This window comes from Pecten maximus, chromosome 14 (genome assembly GCF_902652985.1).
Source record: "Pecten maximus chromosome 14, xPecMax1.1, whole genome shotgun sequence".
Lineage (NCBI taxonomy): Eukaryota > Metazoa > Mollusca > Bivalvia > Pectinida > Pectinidae > Pecten > Pecten maximus.
The window spans coordinates 17,617,037-17,640,686 of record NC_047028.1 but is presented as its reverse complement, the minus strand read 5'-3'; the positions used below and the strand labels follow the sequence as shown (position 1 = coordinate 17,640,686).

Below are 23,650 nucleotides of genomic sequence, written 5' to 3'. Positions count from 1 at the left end.
TATTTTTGTGAATTTATGTAGATTTGTAATGGAGTAACACTTATGTTTTTTGACATGAGTGAGGAAGGAAATGTTGATGATATGGAGTGAAAAAAATTTCCTAATACAATCAGGTTTTCACTGGCATGGTCTTGGTACAGGGAAGCTTTTGGTGACCAATTTTGTAAAAGAAAGAAATGTTTTCCCCAGATTTTAAATTTGTCCTTCAACAATATCTTGAGTGTGCATACCACACAAACAGAAGAGAGAAAGCCCAAAATACATGAGAAGTATTGCCAGAAAAAATTTTGTCCCTGGAGTTTGACCTATTTGAGCAATTGCTCTGGATGGCATGCAACAGACCTCCTGTATATTGTTCAGTGAGGTAGTTACCAACTACTACAAGGTGATCCCACCTCAAATTGACCCTGGCTGTTAACGTGGTTATAAACCAACCAAACAAAATTTGGTCTTCTGTATAAATCTAAAGTGTGATCGTAAAGGACAACTAGGGTTAGATCTTGGCTCTGTAAACAGGTCCCAGTGGATGTGTGGTTATATTATCTAAGGAATTCTGGCTGAGTAGCTCCACCTAAAGACACTGTGCATGAAATAGTGTAGTTTATGTGAAGGAGGAATAATCGGTACCTGATCCTGTCTGTGTCGGTCTGTATGTGGCCATTCCCCGTGACCCGATTTAGAAAAAAACCTTGTTATAGAGTACAGTCGAGCTGTCAATTATCTAAGTACTCGCGTCATTGTCTGTATTCATAAATTTGTCAATTTTCTTACAATTCATCCGGCGATTACAAGACCTTTGTTTGGTTTCTCAATGTTTTCGTCATTATACGTATACATCGAGACAGTTGAGAAAAAGAAATAAGTAGTTTTATCATCTTGGTCAAATCATTTACGTTATATATCCGGAACACGAGTCATAAAATCAGTTCCTTTATCACCAGTATGGTTAATCAGCAGGAAATGCCATTGTAAATCCGTGCCTAGTTTAAATGTCCGCTTTGTGTGGGCCATTGTCAGCCCCAAACAATTTCATGTACTGGAAATCAGCAATGTAATATTGCACTTTTAGCATACTAGAAACGTCTAAACCCTTAGGTTGGAGAAGTATAACCAACTCTTTAACAAGAAGATGATTTAAGATAAAAAAAAATATCACCACTTCATACAAGAGATCTATCACAAAATAAGACAAAGCAAAACTTTTTTACAAGAGTTTGTTGAAGCGTAAAGGGTTTTTGATAATACTTCATTGTCACTTAAGTTTCATTGTTCTAGAATTTGCAAATTAGACTCTATCAATTAATCAACATATCCGGCAAAAGGCCAGTTTGAGGTTTTCTGACCTAAATGTTCGTTCAATTTAGTGTCCTCAGAGGTCAGAAACTTGTTATATCAATATAACTGTATTACAGGTATAATACATAAAAAAAACCTTTAACAAATCAATAATGCAGGATATATTATATATAAAGAAATCAAACATGGTAGAGGAAAACAAAATTGTATGATATTTGTTTTTCATTTTGAGCTTTTGTACATTTTTGAAGAATATTTACGGTATTTTCAAGTACAAGTTCAACATGACCTGGACATGGACAATGTATGTAATCTGCTTGGGCAAAATCGAATAGGGAGTCAGTCGGATCATCATATCAAACAGCAGAAATGCATCAAGCATGTTTCAGTCAGTGAATTTAATTCTCGAACATCATAGTTCAAATATAATTCTAAGTCCTGTATCAGTGCCAATTCTGTGCCAAGATTTTCATCGTGTGTTGGTTGGTTAACTAAGGAGCTAGAGGAGAAGATGTCTAATTAAAAATTATCAAAACTATCACAGAAAGTACTTATAAAATAATTTTTCTGAACTGAACTGATTATTTTCAAACCTATGCATTTGCCGTTTTATCTAACACAAGAAGCATAAGTTAATTAGTTTAGGGATTGCAGGCTAGTAAAAATGTACTGTACCAATTTGTCTGGACACTCTGTCATTGGACTAAACCTTTATACACCAAAACATGATACAATATAAACTATAGGGTTCCTTTTCACTATATAGTTCTGTATGTGTATGCACACTGTTTCTTTTGATTTTCAAGATATTTAGTAATGTAAATACACAAAATTTTAGATCATTTATCAACTTTTTAAACTAGGGATTCTTTATTTCATATTTTGAATGATTTCTTCAGAATTAAAAGTATATCTGTTCTATATTTCTTCCTTTCTTTCATGGCTTTTTAGATGACTTACTGATATATTTGATTAACAGGTGAATTAAAGTATGTTTGATAGATAAACAGGTGAATAAACAGGTGAATTACAGTATGTTTGATAAACAGGGAAATTTAGGTATGTTCGATAGATAAATGGGTGAATAATGGTATGTTTGATAAACAGGTGAATTACGGTATGTTTGATAAACAGGTGAATTACGGTATGATTGGTAAGCAGGTGAATTACAGTATGTTTGATAAACAGGTGAATTACAGTATGTTTGATAAACAGGTGAATTACGGTATGTTTGATAAACAGGTGAATTACGGTATGATTGGTAAGCAGGTGAATTACAGTATGTTTGATAAACAGGTGAATTACAGTATGTTTGATAAACAGGTGAATTACGGTATGTTTGATAAACAGGTGAATTACGGTATGTTTGATAAACAGGTGAATTACGGTATGATTGGTAAGCAGGTGAATTACAGTATGTTTGATAAACAGGTGAATTACAGTATGTTTGATAAACAGGTGAATTGCGGTATGTTTGATAAACAGGTGAATTACGGTATGTTTGATAAACAGGTGAATAATGGTATGTTTGATGAACAGGTGAATTACGGTTTGTTTGGTAAACAGGTGAATTACGGTTTGTTTGATAAACAGGTGAATTACGGTATGTTTGATAAACAGGTGAATTGCGGTATGTTTGATAAACAGGTGAATAACGGTATGTTTGATAAACAGGTGAATTACGGTATGTTTGGTAAACAGGTGAATTACGGTATATTTGATAAACAGGTGAATTACGGTATATTTGGTAAACAGGTGAATTACGGTATGTTTGATAAACAGGTGAATTACGGTATGTTTGATAAACAGGTGAATTACGGTATGATTGGTAATCAGATGAATTACAGTATGTTTGATAAACAGGTGTATTACGGTATGTTTGGTAAACAGATGAATTACGGTTTGTTTGATGTATGTTGTTTCCTACATAAGCACCAAACCATACTCCTCTGTAGAGCTACACAGTGTGTGAGTTTACCTCACCTTAACATGCACTGTGTAATTATCATCACTTAGGGCACATTGAGAAAAAACAAGTAGGTATTTTAGTTCAAAGGATTGGTGGTGTTGTGGGATTCTACCGACCTGCCACTGCACTGGCCACAACCTTTTCAGTACAACTGGTGGTCGATGTCAAATCCCAGTGTTAAAATAACAGGTATTTTATAGGCAGACAGTTCTGACTGGAACTGTTCCATTTGACTGGCAGTTGGTTTTTAATCCCATTAAAAATAACATCTAGGTACTTTACAAAATAACATTTCTGGATTTGATTAATATGCAAAATGTAAGCTTAGGTAGGTAGGTCTATTCCTAGATAGGGGTATAGACAGGTTCTATAGGTATATATACCTAGGTAGGGGGTATAGACAGGTCTATAGGTATATATACCTAGGTAGGGGGTATAGACAGGTCTATAGGTATATATACCTAGGTAGGGGGTATAGACAGGTCTATAGGTATATATACCTAGGTAGGGGGTATAGACAGGTCTATAGGTATATATACCTAGGTAGGGGGTATAGACAGGTCTATAGGTATAAAGATATACCTAGATAGGGGGTATAGACAGGTCTATAGGTATATATACCTAGGTAGGGGGTATAGACAGGTCTATAGGTATATATACCTAGGTAGGGGGTATAGACAGGTCTATAGATATACCTAGGTAGGGGTATAGACAGGTCTATAGGTATATATACCTAGGTAGGGGGTATAGACAGGTCTATAGGTATATATACCTAGGTAGGGGGTATAGACAGGTCTATAGGTGTATATACCTAGGTAGGGGGTATAGACAGGTCTATAGGTGTATATACCTAGGTAGGGGGTATAGACAGGTCTATAGGTATATATACCTAGGTAGGGGGTATAGACAGGTCTATAGGTATATATACCTAGGTAGGGGGTATAGACAGGTCTATAGGTATATATACCTAGGTAGGGGGTATAGACAGGTCTATAGGTATATATACCTAAGTAGGGGGTATAGACAGGTTTATAGGTATATATACCTAGGTAGGGGGTATAGACAGGTTCTATAGGTATATATACCTAGGTAGGGGGTATAGACAGGTCTATAGGTATACCTAGGTAGGGGGTATAGACAGGTTCTATAGGTATATATACCTAGGTAGGGGGTATAGACAGGTCTATAGGTATACCTAGGTAGGGGGTATAGACAGGTCTATAGGTAGGGGTATAGAGATCTAAGAAGGTTCAGTGTGATCATCATATATCACCTCGGGCAGTTCAGGTAATCTTGGTGTCTATACAGGTGTATTTTAGAGGTGTGCAGTGATCAGAAAACAGGAAAAGTGCTTCGGTGCACATGCACAGGAACCCAATATGTTGGCCCGATGTTACTGTCACTCATTTGAAGAATTTCACGACAGGTGGTCTTTCTAAGCAGGTGGTCTTGCATGACAGGGAACCTTGAAGATGACCTTGTTTCCATGGTGACAGGACCTTATATTAAGGATCCTCATGACATGTCTGTCTCTTTATATTAGTGCATATTTACTGAACCACCAATAAAACAATGCAATGGATCAAGTTTTTGAAATCTTCCCAAAAGTTTGAAGAGAAAGGATACTGTTTGCAGAGGCTATGAAACAGATCTTAATTTCACTGAAATTATGAAACTGGCCAGGATTTCTCTATTAGGTCTATTTTCTCTTATTTACAGTTATTTCTGTTAAATGAATATTTTTTTTGCAATTTAATTCTAGTTCTATCCTCAAAAAATTACTCCATGAAAGTATATATCAACCTGTACAGGCGAGTACACAACAACATTTTAGGGTATGATATCCCAGAATACATCAGGAGACCTATTGTCTGTCATTATATAGAAATACACATGTATACAAAACCCACGTGGACCTCATTACATATCTGCGACTAATGAGTCGAGACAGCTGCCGTGTTAATAAGTTATGATATTAACCCTTTACACCCTCGGGTGAATGTTACAAGGTGGCGAGATTACATCACAGTATTGTCTCCCAGTCTTTTAGTAATCAATATCTTCTTGTATACTCACTCCTACATTGAGAAATATTCAAATACTAATTGACTCTTGATCATGATTGTCCGATGAAATATTCATTTGCCTTCTGCTGAAATTCAGGAGTTAATCAAGATAATTAATTGGTATTTTAATAAGTGCTAGGTTAATTGTGAGTTCATTAAACAGTTTTCTGACTTATATTACAAATGTCATTGTATATTTCCCCTGGAAAAAAGTTTGAATTTCAAACATTAATTAAATGATAATTCACTACCAATATTATTAAAATTGAAAACTGGATTCTTTTATTTAGAGGGCTTCAAAGTGAAACAAAAATAACTGATAAAAATCACATTTTGAGTTGGACAATTTTCCTTTAATATGATCAGTTTGTAATAGATGGACCATGAAATATGTAATGACACTAACTTGAAAATGTTTCAAAAATATTGAGTAATATGACACTAATTTGAAAATGTCTCTAAAATATTTAGTAATGTACATTACACTAATTTCAATATGTCTCTAAAATATTCAGTAAGATTACACTTATTTCAAAATGTATCTAAAACATTAAGTAACATTACACTAATTTTAAAATGTCTCTAAAATATTAAGTTAGATGATACTATTTTCAAAATGTATCTAAAATATTAAGTAAAATAAAAAGTGTAAATTTATGTTTTCTGTTCATCCTGATGTTGCAAAATAAAGTTGATGTAAATAACTGTTGATTTATATGAACTGTTGATGTATATGAACTGTTGATGTACATGTGTATATGAACTGTGTTGATGTATATGATTTTGACCTTATATATTTTTCTACATGTGTATATGAACTGTGTTGATGTATATGATTTTGACCTTATATATTTTTCTGTCGTTACAGGGGAACACCTAGAAGTATGTCCACAAGGTCACACATGTTGTACGCGTGATATGGAACAGAAGTTAAAATCACTTGGTACCAAGGAGTATGCTAAACTAGTAGATGAATCTTTTAGATATGTAAAAAGTATTTTTGTATCAAGAACAAGAAAATTTGATGGTAAGTACTTCATTTATCCAAATTTCAATCTTTGGCCTATGAAAAAAGCATTTCTTTGATTTTTTTTTTTTTTTTTTTATAAAAGTTAAAAACCGAGTTCCCCACTGTCATTGCCATGATAATGATTAGAACTGATCTGTAGGTTACAAGCTGAGGACTGGTAGAGTCCCTATGGTGTGTTGGTGTGTTGGGTTGATCTGTAGGTTAGCTGAGGACTGGTAGAGTCCCTATGGTGTGTTGGGTTGATCTGTAGGTCAGCTGAGGACTGGTAGAGTCCCTATGGTGTGTTGGGTTGATCTGTAGGTCAGCTGAGGACTGGTAGAGTCCCTATGGTGTGTTGGGTTGATCTGTAGGTTAGCTGAGGACTGGTAGAGTCCCTATGGTGTGTTGGGTTGATCTGTAGGTTAGCTGAGGACTGGTAGAGTCCCTATGGTGTGTTGGGTTGGTCTGTAGGTCAGCTGAGGACTGGTAGAGTCCCTATGGTGTGTTGGGTTGATCTGTAGGTCAGCTGAGGACTGGTAGAGTCCCTATGGTGTGTTGGGTTGGTCTGTAGGTCAGCTGAGGACTGGTAGAGTCCCTATGGTGTGTTGGGTTGGTCTATAGGTCAGCTGAGGACTGGTAGAGTCCCTATGGTGTGTTGGGTTGATCTGTAGGTCAGCTGAGGACTGGTAGAGTCCCTATGGTGTGTTGGGTTGATCTGTAGGTCAGCTGAGGACTGGTAGAGTCCCTATGGTGTGTTGGGTTGATCTGTAGATCTGCTGAGGACTGGTAGAGTCCCTATGGTGTGTTGGGTTGATCTGTAGGTTAGCTGAGGACTGGTAGAGTCCCCATGCTGTGTTGGGTTGATCTGTAGGTCAGCTGAGGACTGGTAGAGTACCTATGGTGTGTTGGGTTGATCTGTAGATCAGCTGAGGACTGGTAGAGTCCCTATGGTGTGTTGGGTTGATCTGTAGGTCAGCTGAGGACTGGTAGAGTCCCTATGGTGTGTTGGGTTGATCTGTAGATCTGCTGAGGACTGGTAGAGTCCCTATGGTGTGTTGGGTTGATCTGTAGGTTAGCTGAGGACTGGTAGAGTCCCTATGGTGTGTTGGGTTGATCTGTAGGTCAGCTGAGGACTGGTAGAGTCCCTATGTTGTGTTGGGTTGATCTGTAGGTTAGCTGAGGACTGGTACAGGGTCCCCATGCTGTGTTGGGTTGATCTGTAGGTTAGCTGAGGACTGGTACAGGGTCCCCATGCTGTGTTGGGTTGATCTGTAGGTCAGCTGAGGACTGGTAGAGTCCCTATGGTGTGTTGGGTTGATCTGTAGGTCAGCTGAGGACTGGTAGAGTCCCTATGCTGTGTTGGGTTGATCTGTAGGTTAGCTGAGGACTGGTAGAGTCCCTATGGTGTGTTGGGTTGATCTGTAGGTTAGCTGAGGACTGGTAGAGTCCCTATGGTGTGTTGGGTTGATCTGTAGGTTAGCTGAGGACTGGTAGAGTCTCTATGCTGTGTTGGGTTGATCTGTAGGTCAGCTGAGGACTGGTACAGGGTCCCCATGCTATGTTGGAGTGTTGGCATGGGTTGATCTGTAGGTCAGCTGAGGACTGGTACAGGGTCCCCATGCTGTGTTGGAGTGTTGGGTTGATCTGTAGGTCAGCTGAGGACTGGTACAGGGTCCCCATGCTGTGTTGGAGTGTTAGGTTGATCTGTAGGTTAGCTGAGGACTGGTATAGTCCCTATGGTGTGTTGGAGTGTTGGGTTGATCTGTAGGTTAGCTGAGGACTGGTAGAGTCCCTATGGTGTGTTGGGTTGATTTGTAGGTTAGCTGAGGACTGTTACAGGGTCCCCATGCTGTGTTGGAGTGTTAGGTTGATCTGTAGGTTAGCTGAGGACTGGTACAGGGTCCCCATGCTGTGTTGGACTGTTGGGTTGATCTGTAGGTTAGCTGAGGACTGGTACAGGGTCCCAATGCTGTGTTGGAGTGTTGGGTTGATCTGTGGGTTAGCTGAGGACTGGTACAGGGTCCCCATGCTGTGTAGGAGCGTTGGGTTGATCTGTAGGTTAGCTGAGGACTGGTACAGGGTCCCCATGCTGTGTAGGAACGTTGGGTTGATCTGTAGGTTAGCTGAGGACTGGTACAGGGTCCCCATGCTGTGTTGGAGTGTTAGGTTGATCTGTAGGTTAGCTGAGGACTGGTACAGGGTCCCCATGCTGTGTTGGGTTGATCTGTAGGTTAGCTGAGGACTGGTACAGGGTCCCCATGCTGTGTAGGAGCGTTGGGTTGATGTATCGGTTTCTACAATAAATTGTAATCTCAGGATCATCCTCGATTAAAGAATCAGTGTTTTTTCTCTCTCAAAGGAAAACAGTTTTACGCTGAGATTGATTACAACTCGGGGTATGATACACTAACTCTTAGTACATCTGAGGAAATCGATAAAGCTCCCAGATGTATTAGATTTTCTGTACCGTTACATTAAAAAAAATGTGGCACAGATTTTTTTTCTCACAAAATTTGATTTTGTTCAGAATATCTCCAAAATTGATGTCTTGTTTAATTATTTCCTTTCATTCTTTTTCGTTATTATTACAAAAGAAGTAATCAAATTTTATTTTTTTAAATTCAATTTCTATCAGAAAGCCTTGGTAATAGAATAATCTGATGATTTTTTATCTGAATCAGATTCGTGGACAATGGAATCTAATGCATTCAGCATATCATAACACGATGACTAACTGGTTTGTACCAAGGTGTAGGTTTAGGGACAGTCAGTCGAACTTTAATTGGATTTTTCCACGCCAAAATTAAAAGTGAATACATTTATGGATAACAAAGACATGTGTACTGCGCCTTAAAATAATTGGCTTGAAACTCTTTTATTTCTGAATTGGAGCCGTAAGAAATAGGGTAAAGGAAAATCTGGCATGTTTCAATGTTGGGTACAGATGTGTCAGTTTATAAGCATGTGTTTCAGCTAATTGGGGATTACAATACTTCCTGAGGAACAACACATATGTGGTAATCGGTCCCTGCCTTGAGGGTCATAGTTAACCGAACCCTAAGTGTTGGATATAGGAAGTCGGACTGAGGAGGGGTGGGAGTGAGTCAGCCGACCAGCTGACTAACACCCTTCTGTATCGATTGGAGGGGAATCCCCTGTCTGCCACAGGAGGAGGAGGGAGCCATCGGAAACACTAATGAGAATGAAGCCCTCGAGTCAACAAAGAACTGAATAGATCATGTTCTGATTAGTAAAAATATTCTTTCTTGCATGCAAACTCATAGAAAATCATTATGCCATTTAGGGTAACATGAAAATGGATTTAACAGTGTGAAATGTGTCGGTGCTGACCTTGTGAGGACTAGTAGCAGGACAGAACTCCTGACGGGCAAAGGAATCATTTAATATTTTTACTTCAGATAAAATACATGATTTGCAACCATAAAACATCACCTTGGATTACTAAGCAGTGTTTTCTCTTTACTAGTATGAGTTGCTCCGTTTTTATTATTAATCAATTTCAACAAAGACTGTAAACATTTTTCGTATTACTAAGCCAGCATCATTATAAATAGGTGCCAGTTACAATGTATCTGGAGGTCTTTGACTTGAGACAGTCTCATTCTAGTAAATATCTATGTTTAAAAAAAAGAAAAGGCGATTTCTCTCAAAATGTATTGCAATTCTTTCCATGTATATAACAATATTTTAAACCTTTGTACATTATTTCTTTATTGTTTTAGGCTGACATATTCAGATGACATTTTAGGAAGGATTATTTTTGACACAATTCTTTTGCGTTTATATGTTTAATCGTGATGCGAAGTTAAAAGAATTCCCAATACATTTATTTCTGTACGTTATTGAAATTCATTAAATTGCAAGTGAAGTTTTGAAGTTTGAGCCAAATTACTGTAGACTGGTCGTGGTATTTGTTTACAGTCAGTTTTAATTTAGTTTTGTGATGTAAACTCCCAAGCTATCTTGTATTATTGACTTCCTAAATGACAAACCTGATCTATAAATGTCTCAGAACAAATGGCAGACTATGACCTTAGTGTTTAGCTATGAAAATGGAATTGACTTTTGTGTTGAATAAGTTGTTTCATATATATAGCTGGGGGAAACTCCACATGAAACAAACAAACAAACAAAAATCTTTTTCTGGAAAAGCTTGTCTGGAATAAAACAAATAAATCAGTTTTGGTCTAGTTCTTAATTAGGTAACATTTTAATGGAATCAAGTTTTGGTCTAGTCTTAATTAGGTAACATTTTAATGGAATCTGGTTGGATCTAGTTCTTAATAAGGCAACATTTTAATATGCGAAAAATGTTTAACCAATGAATAGATATGTAGAAAATCCAGATTTGTGAAAATATTTATTTGTGAAAATCAAGGATTTAAGAAAATATTTCATTTAAAAAAATACCAACATGAGAAAAAAAATATATAAAAATGGAGTTGAAATTATTTGGTGAAGTCTAGTAAAGAATTATATATAATTTGGGTAAATACCAACATAACAATAAAACAAAAATGTGAGAATCTGTCATGAGAAATTGTGATATAAACTTGATATGGCATGAAAAAAAAAGAATTTTATCAATACCATGTCTATATGGGGTTAGATGGTAGTACCTGGTAGCAAACAGCTTCATGCTATCTAGACAGAGGCTGAAACAATTCAAGCATGTGTGAGTATTACCAGCAGGCACGAACTGCGTCCAGTAAAATCTAGACTGTATTTCAAAGGGTTGCGATAGCTCAGTCAGCACAGTCGGTTAAAGTGCCAACTACGTTGGTCACTATTATGGTGGTTTTTGAAGCTGAAAAAATGAACTGGTCTGTACTGTCATGGTTTGTGTGCTTGGGCAAGACACTTTACCCTAATTGCTCGGGATAGCATGCGAGACAGCCTCCTCAATGTTGTTCATTGAGGTAGTCACCAACTACTACAAGGAGACCCTGCCTCAAAATGTCCCTGGCTGTTCTTGGGTTGATAGATGTAGCAAACAAGCATTTCAAATTCTTTGGTTCTGTGGCTTCTATGTTCTGGTATATACACAATGGTACTGATTCAGTGTGATTTTGAATACATTTTAAATCTATTACTCAACACATATAACATATTGTAGTTTTAGGGAAATGCTGGTATATTCTAAACATTGAACCATCTACCTATGTATATAAGGCCAAATAAAGGAACATATTCAGTTATCTCTATGATAAGAATAAGTTTCATTTCGTTAAGTCTAGCCAATATTTGAGAAAAGTATATTCAAATTCTTAGCTTATGGTATTTTTAATTGGAAGGGAATACAACTATCAATATTATATTATGTCTAGCCAATATTTAAGAAAAATATTTTCAAATTCTTAGCTAATGATATCTTTAATTGGAAAGGAAAACAACTATCAATATTATATTTTGAAGACATGTGAAATTGATTTAAGAATTTGACTTAACAGTACAAATATTAAAATAATTATGAGTAAGACACACAAATATTGAATATTGTAATAATTATTACATCATTAGATTGCAATTTTTCAGAAAATAATTATTATTCCATATTCAAATACCAACAGATAGATTGAATTTTCACTAATTTTTTGAGAATATAAGTTTATTTAATGCTAAACCACAATTGAGATTAAAACTTTTAAAAGGAGGAATTATAAGTTGATGTTGATGTCTTACAGGATACATGTCGACTAGTCCATATTTCCCTGTACCAACATGTACTAGGTGCAATGCTTCAGGAAGTTTGATGTTAGCCATATGTTTAGTGTTTTGTTAATAGCCCAGAGAGCACATAGGTATGTACTCTATCTTGCATAGTAAATAGCACAAGGAAACTACCTCCTCCTCCTATATGCCAAAGATAAACTTAATCAAATTTATTTCTCTCGATTCCTAATCCATAATTTAAAGTGTTATTTTTTGTATGAATTCTTTTGTAAGCCCCAGTTTAAATTATAAAAGATAAATTTTATTTTACTTTTTAATTCAGCTTTATAGACATAAATTTTATGTCATACAAAAAAATATGCAAGATGAATGGAGCAATATATTGGATACATGGACAAAGGGTACTGTTCTTAAGATGGTTTATTGCTTCAGCTGCTGCTCTCGTGAAAATCTGTCTTCTTGTATTTTTCGGAAGGATGTACTTTTCTGATGATGAATGGAGTTCCTTCCGCTTCTGTCAGATTCTGATAGAAACAAAGTATTTTACTACAAGTATAATTGGGATTCACTGGACAAAACAAAAACCAATTAGTGGAACTAAAAACAGCTCTCAGAGAGTCGCCCATAAATGTGAATTACAAGCCATTAATTAGGGGTCAGATGATCTTAGACAGGTCGGCCAGACGTGGAATTCACCAACCCGTGACCAGTAAGACAGACAGGAAGGGGTGTTTTTAGAGAGTATGTACGGTTTCCTGTACCAGCTTTAAAACCATGACAACAAGATTGATCAGAATATCGTGTGAACACATTCTAGAAAGGAATTTAGATGAGTGGAGCTAGAAAATGAAAAGTTTTTCTGTAAAAAGAGTTTTGTATAAAACTTATAGTTAATCTTTAGAGATATGATCATATAAATGTGTTTTTGAATAAAAATCTGAAGATGAATTTTAATATTTCATGACATATAGTTTTGATGACACAGCATTTCAGATAATAAATCCTTTAGGGAAATTCTGTCATTATTTACTGGGTGACTTTAGCAAGGTTTAAAGGATCATCTTAAATGGTATCAGATTTTTGTAATGCTAATACCTTTTGGTCATGTTGATCTTTGGCTTTTGTTCTTCTGCTGGAAATGTTTGAATAACTTAGACTTTAGATTTGATAAAATAGAACTTACTCGGCTGATCTTCACCTACGGTCATGAAAGTAATACTGATTATCATAAGCAGTCCCTTTTTATTGTCATGTTTGAAGTTTTTATAATTGAATGTGTTTGGTTTGCCCTTGGCCATTGTCAATCTGAATTGACACAGAACAGACGGTATAATCTGTGTCAGCCAAACTCTTGCATCCAATAGAAGATTTCAAGCATGATAAAGAAACTGATTAATTAAACTATGTCTCATGTATAGTAAAAAAAGTATGTCAAATGTAAATCTAGATGATTTATTCATCTTTTAAAAACATCCTTTGATAAGTAGTGAAGAACTATTTGTGTAGTTTAAGTAAACATCTTCTTAGGTAAAATATTGCATACATCAGTACAGATTTTTAAGGAATTTTCCCAAAACTTTATAGTAAGAATTTGATTTCATTTTTGTAAGACTTTGAATTAATTACTTTTCAGGGTAAATGCTTTTTATTGTCTTGTTTTTCAATTGCCGGTAGCCAGAGTTTAACTGCAGAGGAGAGGGATAGTGACAGGATAAACAAGATCCTCTAGATTGGTACTTTCAAATAGGATACATAAATCTGGGCTTATTTTAGTCAAAGGATGGGGTAGAGATTCAGGCAATTTTCAAGGAATTGTTTAGATTTTAAATGGGATATAAAATGAGAAAGAAAAAAATATTGAAATGGAACCAAATTGGAAAAGTAACAATTTCATCAAGACTAGGAAATGGAGAAGCTATATCAAGTTTCTTTGAGGTTTAAGATTTTCTGTAGTCACAATAAAATAGATACCACTGCCTTTACAATGAAATAAATATTGTTTAATGTAAAACTAAAGGGAATGACAGTGTCAGTGCTGTCATGTCTGAGCAGAAGAGAGAGGACCAGAGAGACAGCCAAACTCTGTCTGCTGGCTAAATTACACTGTTGAGGTTAGGGGTGTCATTTGTCTGTAGGTCGATAATGCATATTTCTGTTGCTATTACTTGAAAAGCTTGATAAAACACACATCAGAAAAGTGGGGCAAAACAGGATAACATGGAGAGGAAGAAAAAAAGAAGTTTGATGCAGAAATTGTATTGATGAGGAAACAATTCCTGGATATTATTACAGCTTTTTGTGCTGCAATCAAATGCCTTGGAAGCTTGAAAGGGTAGAAGAGATACAAGCATGGAAGTGACAGTGATTAGATTTGTCTGTTAGGAAATAAAACATAGTGGGAGCCATTTGATTGGAACATTCACTACTTTTTTGTAGTGATATGCTAAAAATTCTCAGTGTTTCTATTCATAGATTTGACAACAAAGGTGCACAGATAACGAAGGCTTTTAAAGTCAAACAGAACTTTCATACCTTTCATTTGATCTTTGATTGGAACAGTTCTGATAGAAGTTGCGGGCTGCAAGTTAATTATTCATGGCCTGTTAGATTAGAAAGAATATAATAAAGTTCTAGTTGTAGAATGGTGCTGACAAAAATTGAAAGAAAAATAAGAAAGTGGCAGGTATCTCTTAAGAAGCTATCGCCAAAGAACATTACACCAACATCAATCTTCGAAATGAAACCGCAAGGCACTTTCATTAAAATCATTGATAATAAAATATGAACACATTGAGAGGTTGGAAGGGAGAGATACAAGCCCTGCCAATTTTTATCTGCCAGGAATATAAAAATGGTTTGTCCTTGCCATATGCCGCAGAGCTTATAATGAGACTTTGAGGAAATTCAGCTGTATTTGACCTTGGAATTTTGAAAAATCTGGAACAGAAAGTAATCTAAAAGTGGTTTGTCCTTGCTATTGAGAAACTGTTTGACCTTGACCTTTTGAGATCAAAAGGTTTGACCCCTGTGCCAGGACATACACAGAGAGCTTTGAGGAACTATTAAGCGGTGACTTGTTGAGAACCCAGGGTTTGAGGAACTGTTTGACCTTTGCATTTTGAAAACTAGGTTTTACCCTCCTGCCTCAGGACATGTAATATGAACCATATGGGATATACATGATGTACATGTTTCAGAGACTGTAAAGGGGTTATCTGGACATGACTGGTCATTTGTGTCTAATTATAAATCCATTTTATGACCAGATAAGTTTTGGATATGTATAGCCATTACTGTAGTATTATGGGTTGTATTACTATACTCTCCGGCTAATCCTGTAGTAAAGATAGCTCATTAGTCCCCCCCTCCCCCCAACCCCCCCAGGATCAAAATGATGTAGAAAGTCAGCATGTGCATCAGGAATGTATTTTACAGGGTATCAACTGACCACTTTCAGCAATAACATTCTGGCTGTCGTGCCAGCTGACCATTATATACATGTCATCATTTGGGCACATTATCCTGTATTAGAGTCAATAATTTCCTGTCAGCCCATTTGTAAATGTATATGGCCATTATCTGGTTCACGAAGGATCTTGTATGCATGTCCACATTTCTGTTTCATTGTCTGTAAGGAAAATGAAAATGTGATAGATAACATGTTCTTTTAAAATTTATATATTAATGTTTGGACACAACATTGTTTACGCTAATTAAATCCCCAAAACAAAGTTTGTGGACATAATTTTTTTCCCTTTGTTTCTTCTTCTGGTCATGTGATTGGTAACCTGACTGGTAAGCTTGACCGAGGCCTCTTTGTTTTTTTTTTTATTTGTAATCTGACCGGTCAGCTTGACCGAGGCCTCTGATAGGTCAAAATTGAGATATTGTCCGATTTTGATGAAATTTTTAGCTCACCTGGTCCGAAGAAACACTTTTGCGATATCAACTAATTTATTTACGACTGTGGGGGTCGTTTGTAATGACATGTATATAACGGTCCCTGTTACAATGGTAAACACTTGTTTTTTAATGATTTCTTTTTTCCAAGTGAGCAATGTTTTGTTAGTTTGGACAAGAAGTCACTTAACTTATCAACACAATTCAATTTTTTGTGAAGCTACATTTAAAATAAAAAAGTTTGAAATTGTGTTGTAGGATATTTTGGCCTCGTATCAATCCCTATAAATTATCCATGAGCCCAGTGAATTTCAATTGCTACTGCACTCGTAGTAATCTGTACAGGTCTCAATTCATCACACTCTTCTGTCCTGAATGGAAGCTAGAAACTATTAGGAAGCATCAAGGCTAATGTGGATTTATCACATATCAAAGTTGCACTTGTATCAACAAGCTCTTGAAAGAGATTTGATGTAATCTGGAAAACACACTTTCCTCTAGCAAATGTACAGAGTAAAAAAAACAACATTATCTCGACACACGGTTCAGCAGGCTTTCTTCAGCTGTGTTATGGCGATGGTATGTGACGGTTTTTGCCTATGAATTTTCAACATCTGGTATATTGGCTCAAACTTATTTGCAGTTCCTATTTGGAAAATCCAACAGAACCATTTATGCCACAAAATTTAGCATTTTGAATGGGTTTCTGTGAGAAGTAGACGAACGCCTGTTGAGAAATATTCCCCATTAGGATGGAAATTTTTTACTGGTGCTACAAAATGAAAAAAATTCAAAACATTTCTAGAAATTATTTCATAAAAATTGTCATCTTTGGGAAAATGTATATGCAAACTCATCATGAATCAGTTGTCATAGTTTATTTTGCTATAGTTTGCCTACCAGAGAATCCGGTTTATACTGGATTTTAAACATGTCAAAAACCAATTATCAGCTTGTACAATCTTAAATTCAAGGCTATATAATTTAACTAACAATTCTGTAAACGTTCAAATTGATGGCATCATTTCACAAAAAGTATTTTATCAAAGCATCTTTTTTATCTGTCCTCTCTTTCTATTTGATCTGAAAGTCTATTTATCCTGGATACAAGGAGCATTCCATTATTGAATAAGGGATGTGTCTGACTGTTTGAGATCATCAGCTGAAGGGCTATAAGGCTGTTATAGCTGATGTAAAACCCGTTGAATAAATAAATAAACTATTTGAGAGTAAATGAACAACAAATCTTCATTCTTGTTCCATTTTAGAGAGGAAAAAAATCAATAGTGTCCCATTGATTTGTACTGAAGTTCCAATAAATTTAATAGTTCTGTCAACAAATCTAGGGTTATTCGGAAACATAAAAATGAGTGATTTCACATTTAAGCTGGTAAGCATCTTTCTGTAAATACATTGTATATATCAATCTGATGTATATTTTAATCATTCTTCATTTTTTCTATTTCAGAATTTTTTACAGAGCTTCTTGATAATGCAAAAAAGGATTTGCATGAAATGTTTGTAAAGACATATGGTCTTTTATATCAACAAAACTCTGATGTGTTCGCATATTTATTCAAAGACCTACGGAGTTACTACAAAGGAACAGATTTAAGTCTGTTCGATGCCTTAGACAAATTCTTCCGTAATTTATTGAGGAAGATGTTCATGTTGCTGAACCCAACACTGGTGTACGACGAATCATTTCTTCGGTGTGTGACAAGCCAGATGAACAAGTTGAAACCATTTGGGGACACGCCTCAACAGTTATCTTTAAAAATAAAAAGATCGTTCATAGCAGCAAGAACTTTTGTGCAGGGGTTGGCTATTGGTCGTGATGTAGTTCTTGAAGTGTTGAAGGTAAGATTGCACTTGGTTGGTTGAAAACTTGTGTTTGATACAAAGAGAAAATGCTGGTCATCGACTTTTAGTATCAATAAAAATTAATCTACTGTAATTGATTTTCAAATATTATGATAAGAATTAATTCTTGTTTGAAGCCATTATTTTTCTTCATGGCCAAAACCTACAGACAAGGAAATTAATTAGATATGCTGACCTTTTAAAGTAAAACATTGTTGGGCATTTCATTCAATTGGTTAAAATTTTTGAAGCCTTTGCATTGCTATCTGCTTCCTAGATACCTCCAACAGAAGCGTGTACTAAGGCTCTGATGCGGATGATGTACTGTCCTCATTGTCGCGGCCTCACACAAACAAAGCCCTGTAACAACTACTGTCTGAACACCATGAAAGGATGTCTTGCTCATCATGCTGAACTGAACCAGCTCTGGAATGATTACATTGGTGAGTACTTTTGACCTTTTTTACCATGGCACAATAAATCTACCTTAACCTTTGATCTTTGAACTTTGACCATGGCACATAATATCTTTGCTATAAACTTAACCTTTGGAGCTAAAATTCAATTTTGAAAAGTTAGATCCTTGACTTTAAAATTTTACCACATTTTGACAATTAACTTTAACTTTTATGCAGCTTCTGCATCTTAATAACTGCATTCAAGTTAAAAACTATATTAGTTTTAATATGAAAAGATCTATAACAGATATTTTGTAGTCACTGTGACCTACTTTTAGGTTCTAATGCATAGAAAACCATAATTTGGTGTTACACATACTCAAATCGATTATAGGAAATTTCCATGCAAATTTTGTTTCTCCAGTACTAACCACTCCTGGCAAATCAATTTAACATCTCAAAAAGTAATAAAACTTGTCAAGGAATTGCTAAACCTGTAGCATTTAATTATTAAACCCATTGGCATTGTTGTTAACAGTAATGAATTGGGTGCTTTGTTATTTTTTTTTATTGAAATAATTGAAAAATAGTCTAAATTACCCACATACCCTAGCAGCACTTTTTGATCTTGCTACGAGACTCAATTTTCACATGTTTAGAATTTTCTGTCAAAGTCTCAAAACCACTTCCTTGAAAACACTAGAACGGTTTAGACTGTTTTATGAGCTCACAGCAGTATTCCCCAGGCCTGTGACCAGACATTGGTGAATAGTCCTCTAGATGAGTCACTGCCAACTGGCAATGTGTGATTGGCCAGGAATTAATGAAAGTCAATAAATAATTTACACAAAGTTTGTCATAAAAATTGAATAAATTTGTCTTTGGAGTTTCTAGCTAGCTAGCTATCTGTCTCTGAATAATCAATTTTATCAATTTTCGTTGGATCAGCAGAGTTAACAGTAGTAGTTGGGGTTTCCTAGCATTCCAAGAGAATTAGGAGTCGGACTCGAATGATTTATCAACATTATGTGATTATCTTATTATATTAAAATGCTAATTTTTCGTGAAATTAATCATTTCATTTTTATGTTTTTGTAAAATATGGTTATGCACATTGAAACCTGTGATTTTTACAAAGTAAAAATAATTTGCAGCCATGTCTGTTTCAATTCGTTTTCATTTGGGATTTTGATTATGACAAAAAATGCATTTGCAATTGAAGCTTTTGGATATCGGCTGTTTTTATTCGAATGAAATCCTCTGATTTTAAATTAATTTTATTTCTTGTCATTTAAGGAGAAAACAGAACAATTATCAAAGGAGAAATTAGATTTGACAGACAATTGGGATAGAGTTCTTTTTAAGACAAAGAAGGAATTGATGTTATAAAAGCTCAACCCAAATTATGCAATCAAAAATCTGTTTTTATTCTCAGTACAGACAAATTGTTCTCCAAGATTCAAATGAAATCATCTGGCATGAATAGTCTTGTGGGATTCATTAGATTCCTGAAAACAATAATTATCTCAGTTCCAAAACTGACAATGGAATCCATCGGCTTGTTACAATGTGATTCAAAAGAAATAAATAAAAAAAAAAAATTTTGAGGGGATGAGATTGAAACACATTTTTGGTTTTAATTTGAAATAGTGTTTACATGTTTTTGCATCATCTCACATATTTTGATGTTTAGGTCATTAGTGGATTGTACCTCTTATTTAATAATTTTAATGATTTACATTTTTAAAAAAAAGGGCGGGGGGGGGGGGGGGGCTGGAGGGAGTTGGAATAGATAAAATTGAGAATGAGAAAGAAAAAAAAATTGAAAATACTTTTTTATTTGTTTTTATTTTGATATGCGGAATTGAAAATTTAGTTTGAAAATAATGCACTTCACCTGTTCTTGAGGATGTTAAATTAAAAGAAAATATATCAAACTGCAAAAAAAAACCCCCAAAAACACGGAATCTGAACAGTCTTCATTTTCAAAATATTTTCTAGACCTGATGAGATAGTGTTGATTGTTATACCAGAAAAGCCATTGAACACATTGATATTGTCATCGTTTATGATACCTGTAGTGACACCTACATCCGGTGGTGATATAACACTCGTCTGTTAAACGACAAGTTTATTTGATGACTCCAACCTCCTGCCACTCCAATTATTTACTCTGGGTCACCCTCGGAAACATTATAGCCAGTTGGTTATCAGAGAAGGTCAAGATTTTCAAAACACTATTTCCTTAACTACAAACATATTTTTTTGCCTACTTGTCATATCTATTGATTCTAGTTCAAGTTCACTATATAAATGGGTTTGTGTAAATCCTTACACTACACAGACCTTCTGTAACACACAGGTGAGACAATATTGTGTGACTTAAAAAGAATGTGTCCTTCATGTGTCCATATCCACAAATATGTAGAGGATGCGTCATTGCAATTTAATGAACATTTTAAACATGAGGAGTGCTTCTTCATTGAATGTTGAGAGGCTAGGAATTAAGGTGAATTTTAGTGATTAGTCCAATGAAGTTTTTAATTTTTTGCAGATACGATCAGTTCTCATTGACATATTGTGTTCAATTTGCTGCGGTGTCCTTCTGAGTGATTGCCTTTTATTGTTTTCTGTCATTTATGTTCAAGATAGAAATTAATCTTTAGTTTGGCAATATTTATTACATTTTATCGTGGTTACTTGTACGAGTGTCAATAACCTTCCTTTAACCTTAAACCTTATTTATGTTGACCTGTGGTTACCTACTCAGGTGTCAGAAACCTTGGTTTCTACCTGTCACGTGTAGTTTCACCTGGTAACCAGCATAGGTGTCAGAAACCTTAGTTTCTACCTGTCCCATATAGTTTCACCTGGTAACCAGCACTGGTGTCAGAAACCTTGGTTTCTACCTTACTTTGTAGTAACACTTAGTAACCAGCACTGGTGTCAGAAATCTTGGTTTCTACCTTACTTTGTAGTAACACTTAGTAACCAGCACAGGTGCCAGAAACCTTAGTTTCTACCTTACTTTGTAGTAACACTTAGTAACCAGCACAGGTGTCAGAAACCTTAGTTTCTACCTTACTTTGTAGTAACACTTAGTAACCAGCACAGGTGTCGGAAACCTTGGTTTTTACCTTACTTTGTAGTTTCACCTGGTAACCAGTACAGGAGTCGGAAACCTTGGTTTCTACCTGTCCCTTGTAGTAACCAATGGTTTCCTATAGAGGTGTGGGAAACTTTGAGACATGTGGAAGTCTCCTCCCATCTCCTTGACCTCCATCCACAGGGTGACACTGGGATACTCCACATACCACACTGATCAGGCTAAATTGGATGGTTTAGTGTCGGTAGAGATCCAGATCGGTGAATTAGGTCACATTTACCGACTGATTATGTCTGACAGAGGGGAAAAAATCAATTGTCAAGTCGCTCAAGTTATCATCATCATCATCCCGTGGGCTTTACACTCTTTACCTGGCACAAAGTGGTGCACTTCTGATGCAAATTAGGACCCTGTGGTCTGCAGGCTTTCCTTCCTTACAATGAGAAATGTACAGCGCCGAATTTACAGCTCTCACGGGTCTCCATTAAAGAACAAATGAACTACAACTACGGGAATTAAATTGCTTGCTATGCCACTTTCACTTAATCCTATTATGTGTGTACGCAATACAATGGTAGTACAAATTCATCGGATTTGGTTAGAACGGTTACAGAATCATCATTGTTGTCCATCGATCTGTTTTTAGTAAAAATCCATTTTCACGTTTGAATTTACAACCGTTTTCCTTACTCTCGTGGTGTTTTTAGTGAAAATCCATTTTCACATTTGAATTTACAACCAATTCCTTACCCTAATTTTTGTTATGTGTATAGAGAAAAGATTAATTACGATAATTTTTCCTGTCAGTATTCAGAAAGCATAAGGGTAATTCATTGTGAAGTCGTAGAATGTACCGTTGGAACACGGGGCCATGGAAATCAAGATGTGTTACAATGATTTAGATAGCAGAGAAAAATAATTCTACGATCAATATCCCCCGACTCCAAAAATTACCGAAATAACTTGTATTTACAATTTTTAGAGGTGTTCAGGAACACTTGGCCATTAATTTAACGTTATAACATCGATCACTGTTTCCTGGATGTTTGACAGAATACTCTTCAGAGTGTTTCTGTTTTCTGCTTCGAGCATCAAAAGAGGTTGGAGCGGGGAAAACCCCTAACAAATTACGATTTTACCAAAAGTGACATTTTCAGTAATGATCAGCCCAGGAAAACAGTATTAGTACCTGTCTATGTAGGAAACCAGGCTATTTCTCTTCTCTGCCTTACCGCCTGAAGACCTTGAGAGTTCCATTGTATGTCAGGTTTTCTCTTGGTTTTCTTCTGGGATTGGGATCTGTTCTAGTCCATCCACCTTCATCCCAAGTCTGAACCATTGCCTGGCAGGAAAATGAGTTTAACATTCAAGCTGTTAATAATATGATCAGTCTTAGCATTTAGCTAATGACGACTGTAATTGCTTTTCACATACTTTGCTCAGCAGCAGAACACTTTCTGTTCCATATGTCAGTATACACTTGGTGAGATATACCCAACCAGTCTTATACTTTCGCTGAAAGTCGCTCAGATGGATGGAACGGCTGGAGAAGTCGTTAGGAGCCTTCGCCCCATCAGCACTATTGTTGACCATCTGAACCCTTTGCAGTAAAATGGACTAGTCCATGTAGATTGTAAATAGAGTCAAAAAGATTGTGGTAGGGGAGCAAGCATAGCTGAAGAATTGGTACTTAAATAAGCTTTACTTGATAATGTGAAGGTGTGTAGTATTTCATTGTTTTCAGTTGGGGTGTTGATGTTTCTTGAAATTGAAAATATGTTATTCATGGTGAATTCGATGTAGGTTATGAAAAAGTAAAGATTGCAGCATTATGTAGAAACATTGCCAAGAAATCCTGTGATGTTAATGTTCTACATTATATCTAACACAGTTTATCAAAAAATTAGGTTGACGTATATAAAGAAGTTTGTTCCTATGCCAACCGGGTATAAGTAAATTACATGGCTTGTAAAATAATTCTCATGCCTCTTGTTTACTTAGCTAACATTTCATTTATTAGATGCCATAGTTAAATGATCTAGAAAAAAAGGCAGGTTACCATGGCAACTATGTAAAATGGGTTTGTTCCGAAATTCCCTGTACTTGCTACTAAGTTAGAGTCGACAACACAATTGCATAGAAGTGAGGGATTCGGGCCGATCTTGCACAAGCAGTTAAGTTACGAGGAAGACGGATGATGTTACTAAAGCTGTAATTTGAATCTCTGTGACTTAAACACATTCGAAATCTGTGAACTTTTCTCATTGATCATGACCACGTCGATGTCTTTCCGTGTATCGAATACCAAGTTCTGTAGAAAAAACGGACGGCATTCATCACTCCAGACTT

At 35.8% G+C, this 23,650-nt stretch overlaps 1 protein-coding gene across 8 annotated transcripts in view; it reads left to right on the top strand.

Moving 5' to 3' along the window:
- The window catches only part of LOC117342885 (glypican-6-like), an 82,077-nt gene that overhangs the window by 26,602 nt on the left and 31,825 nt on the right, over positions 1-23,650 (top strand). For all 8 annotated transcript variants that reach the window (XR_004535920.1, XR_004535917.1, XR_004535922.1 and 5 more), the window contains exons 2-4: positions 6,200-6,358; positions 17,403-17,794; positions 18,075-18,240. Coding sequence is in view for 1 of the 8 variants with exons in the window: in XM_033905173.1 (XP_033761064.1) it covers positions 6,200-6,358; positions 17,403-17,794; positions 18,075-18,240 (717 nt within the window). In the remaining 7 variants the exon portion in view is untranslated. The remainder of the gene's footprint in view (positions 1-6,199; positions 6,359-17,402; positions 17,795-18,074; positions 18,241-23,650) is intronic.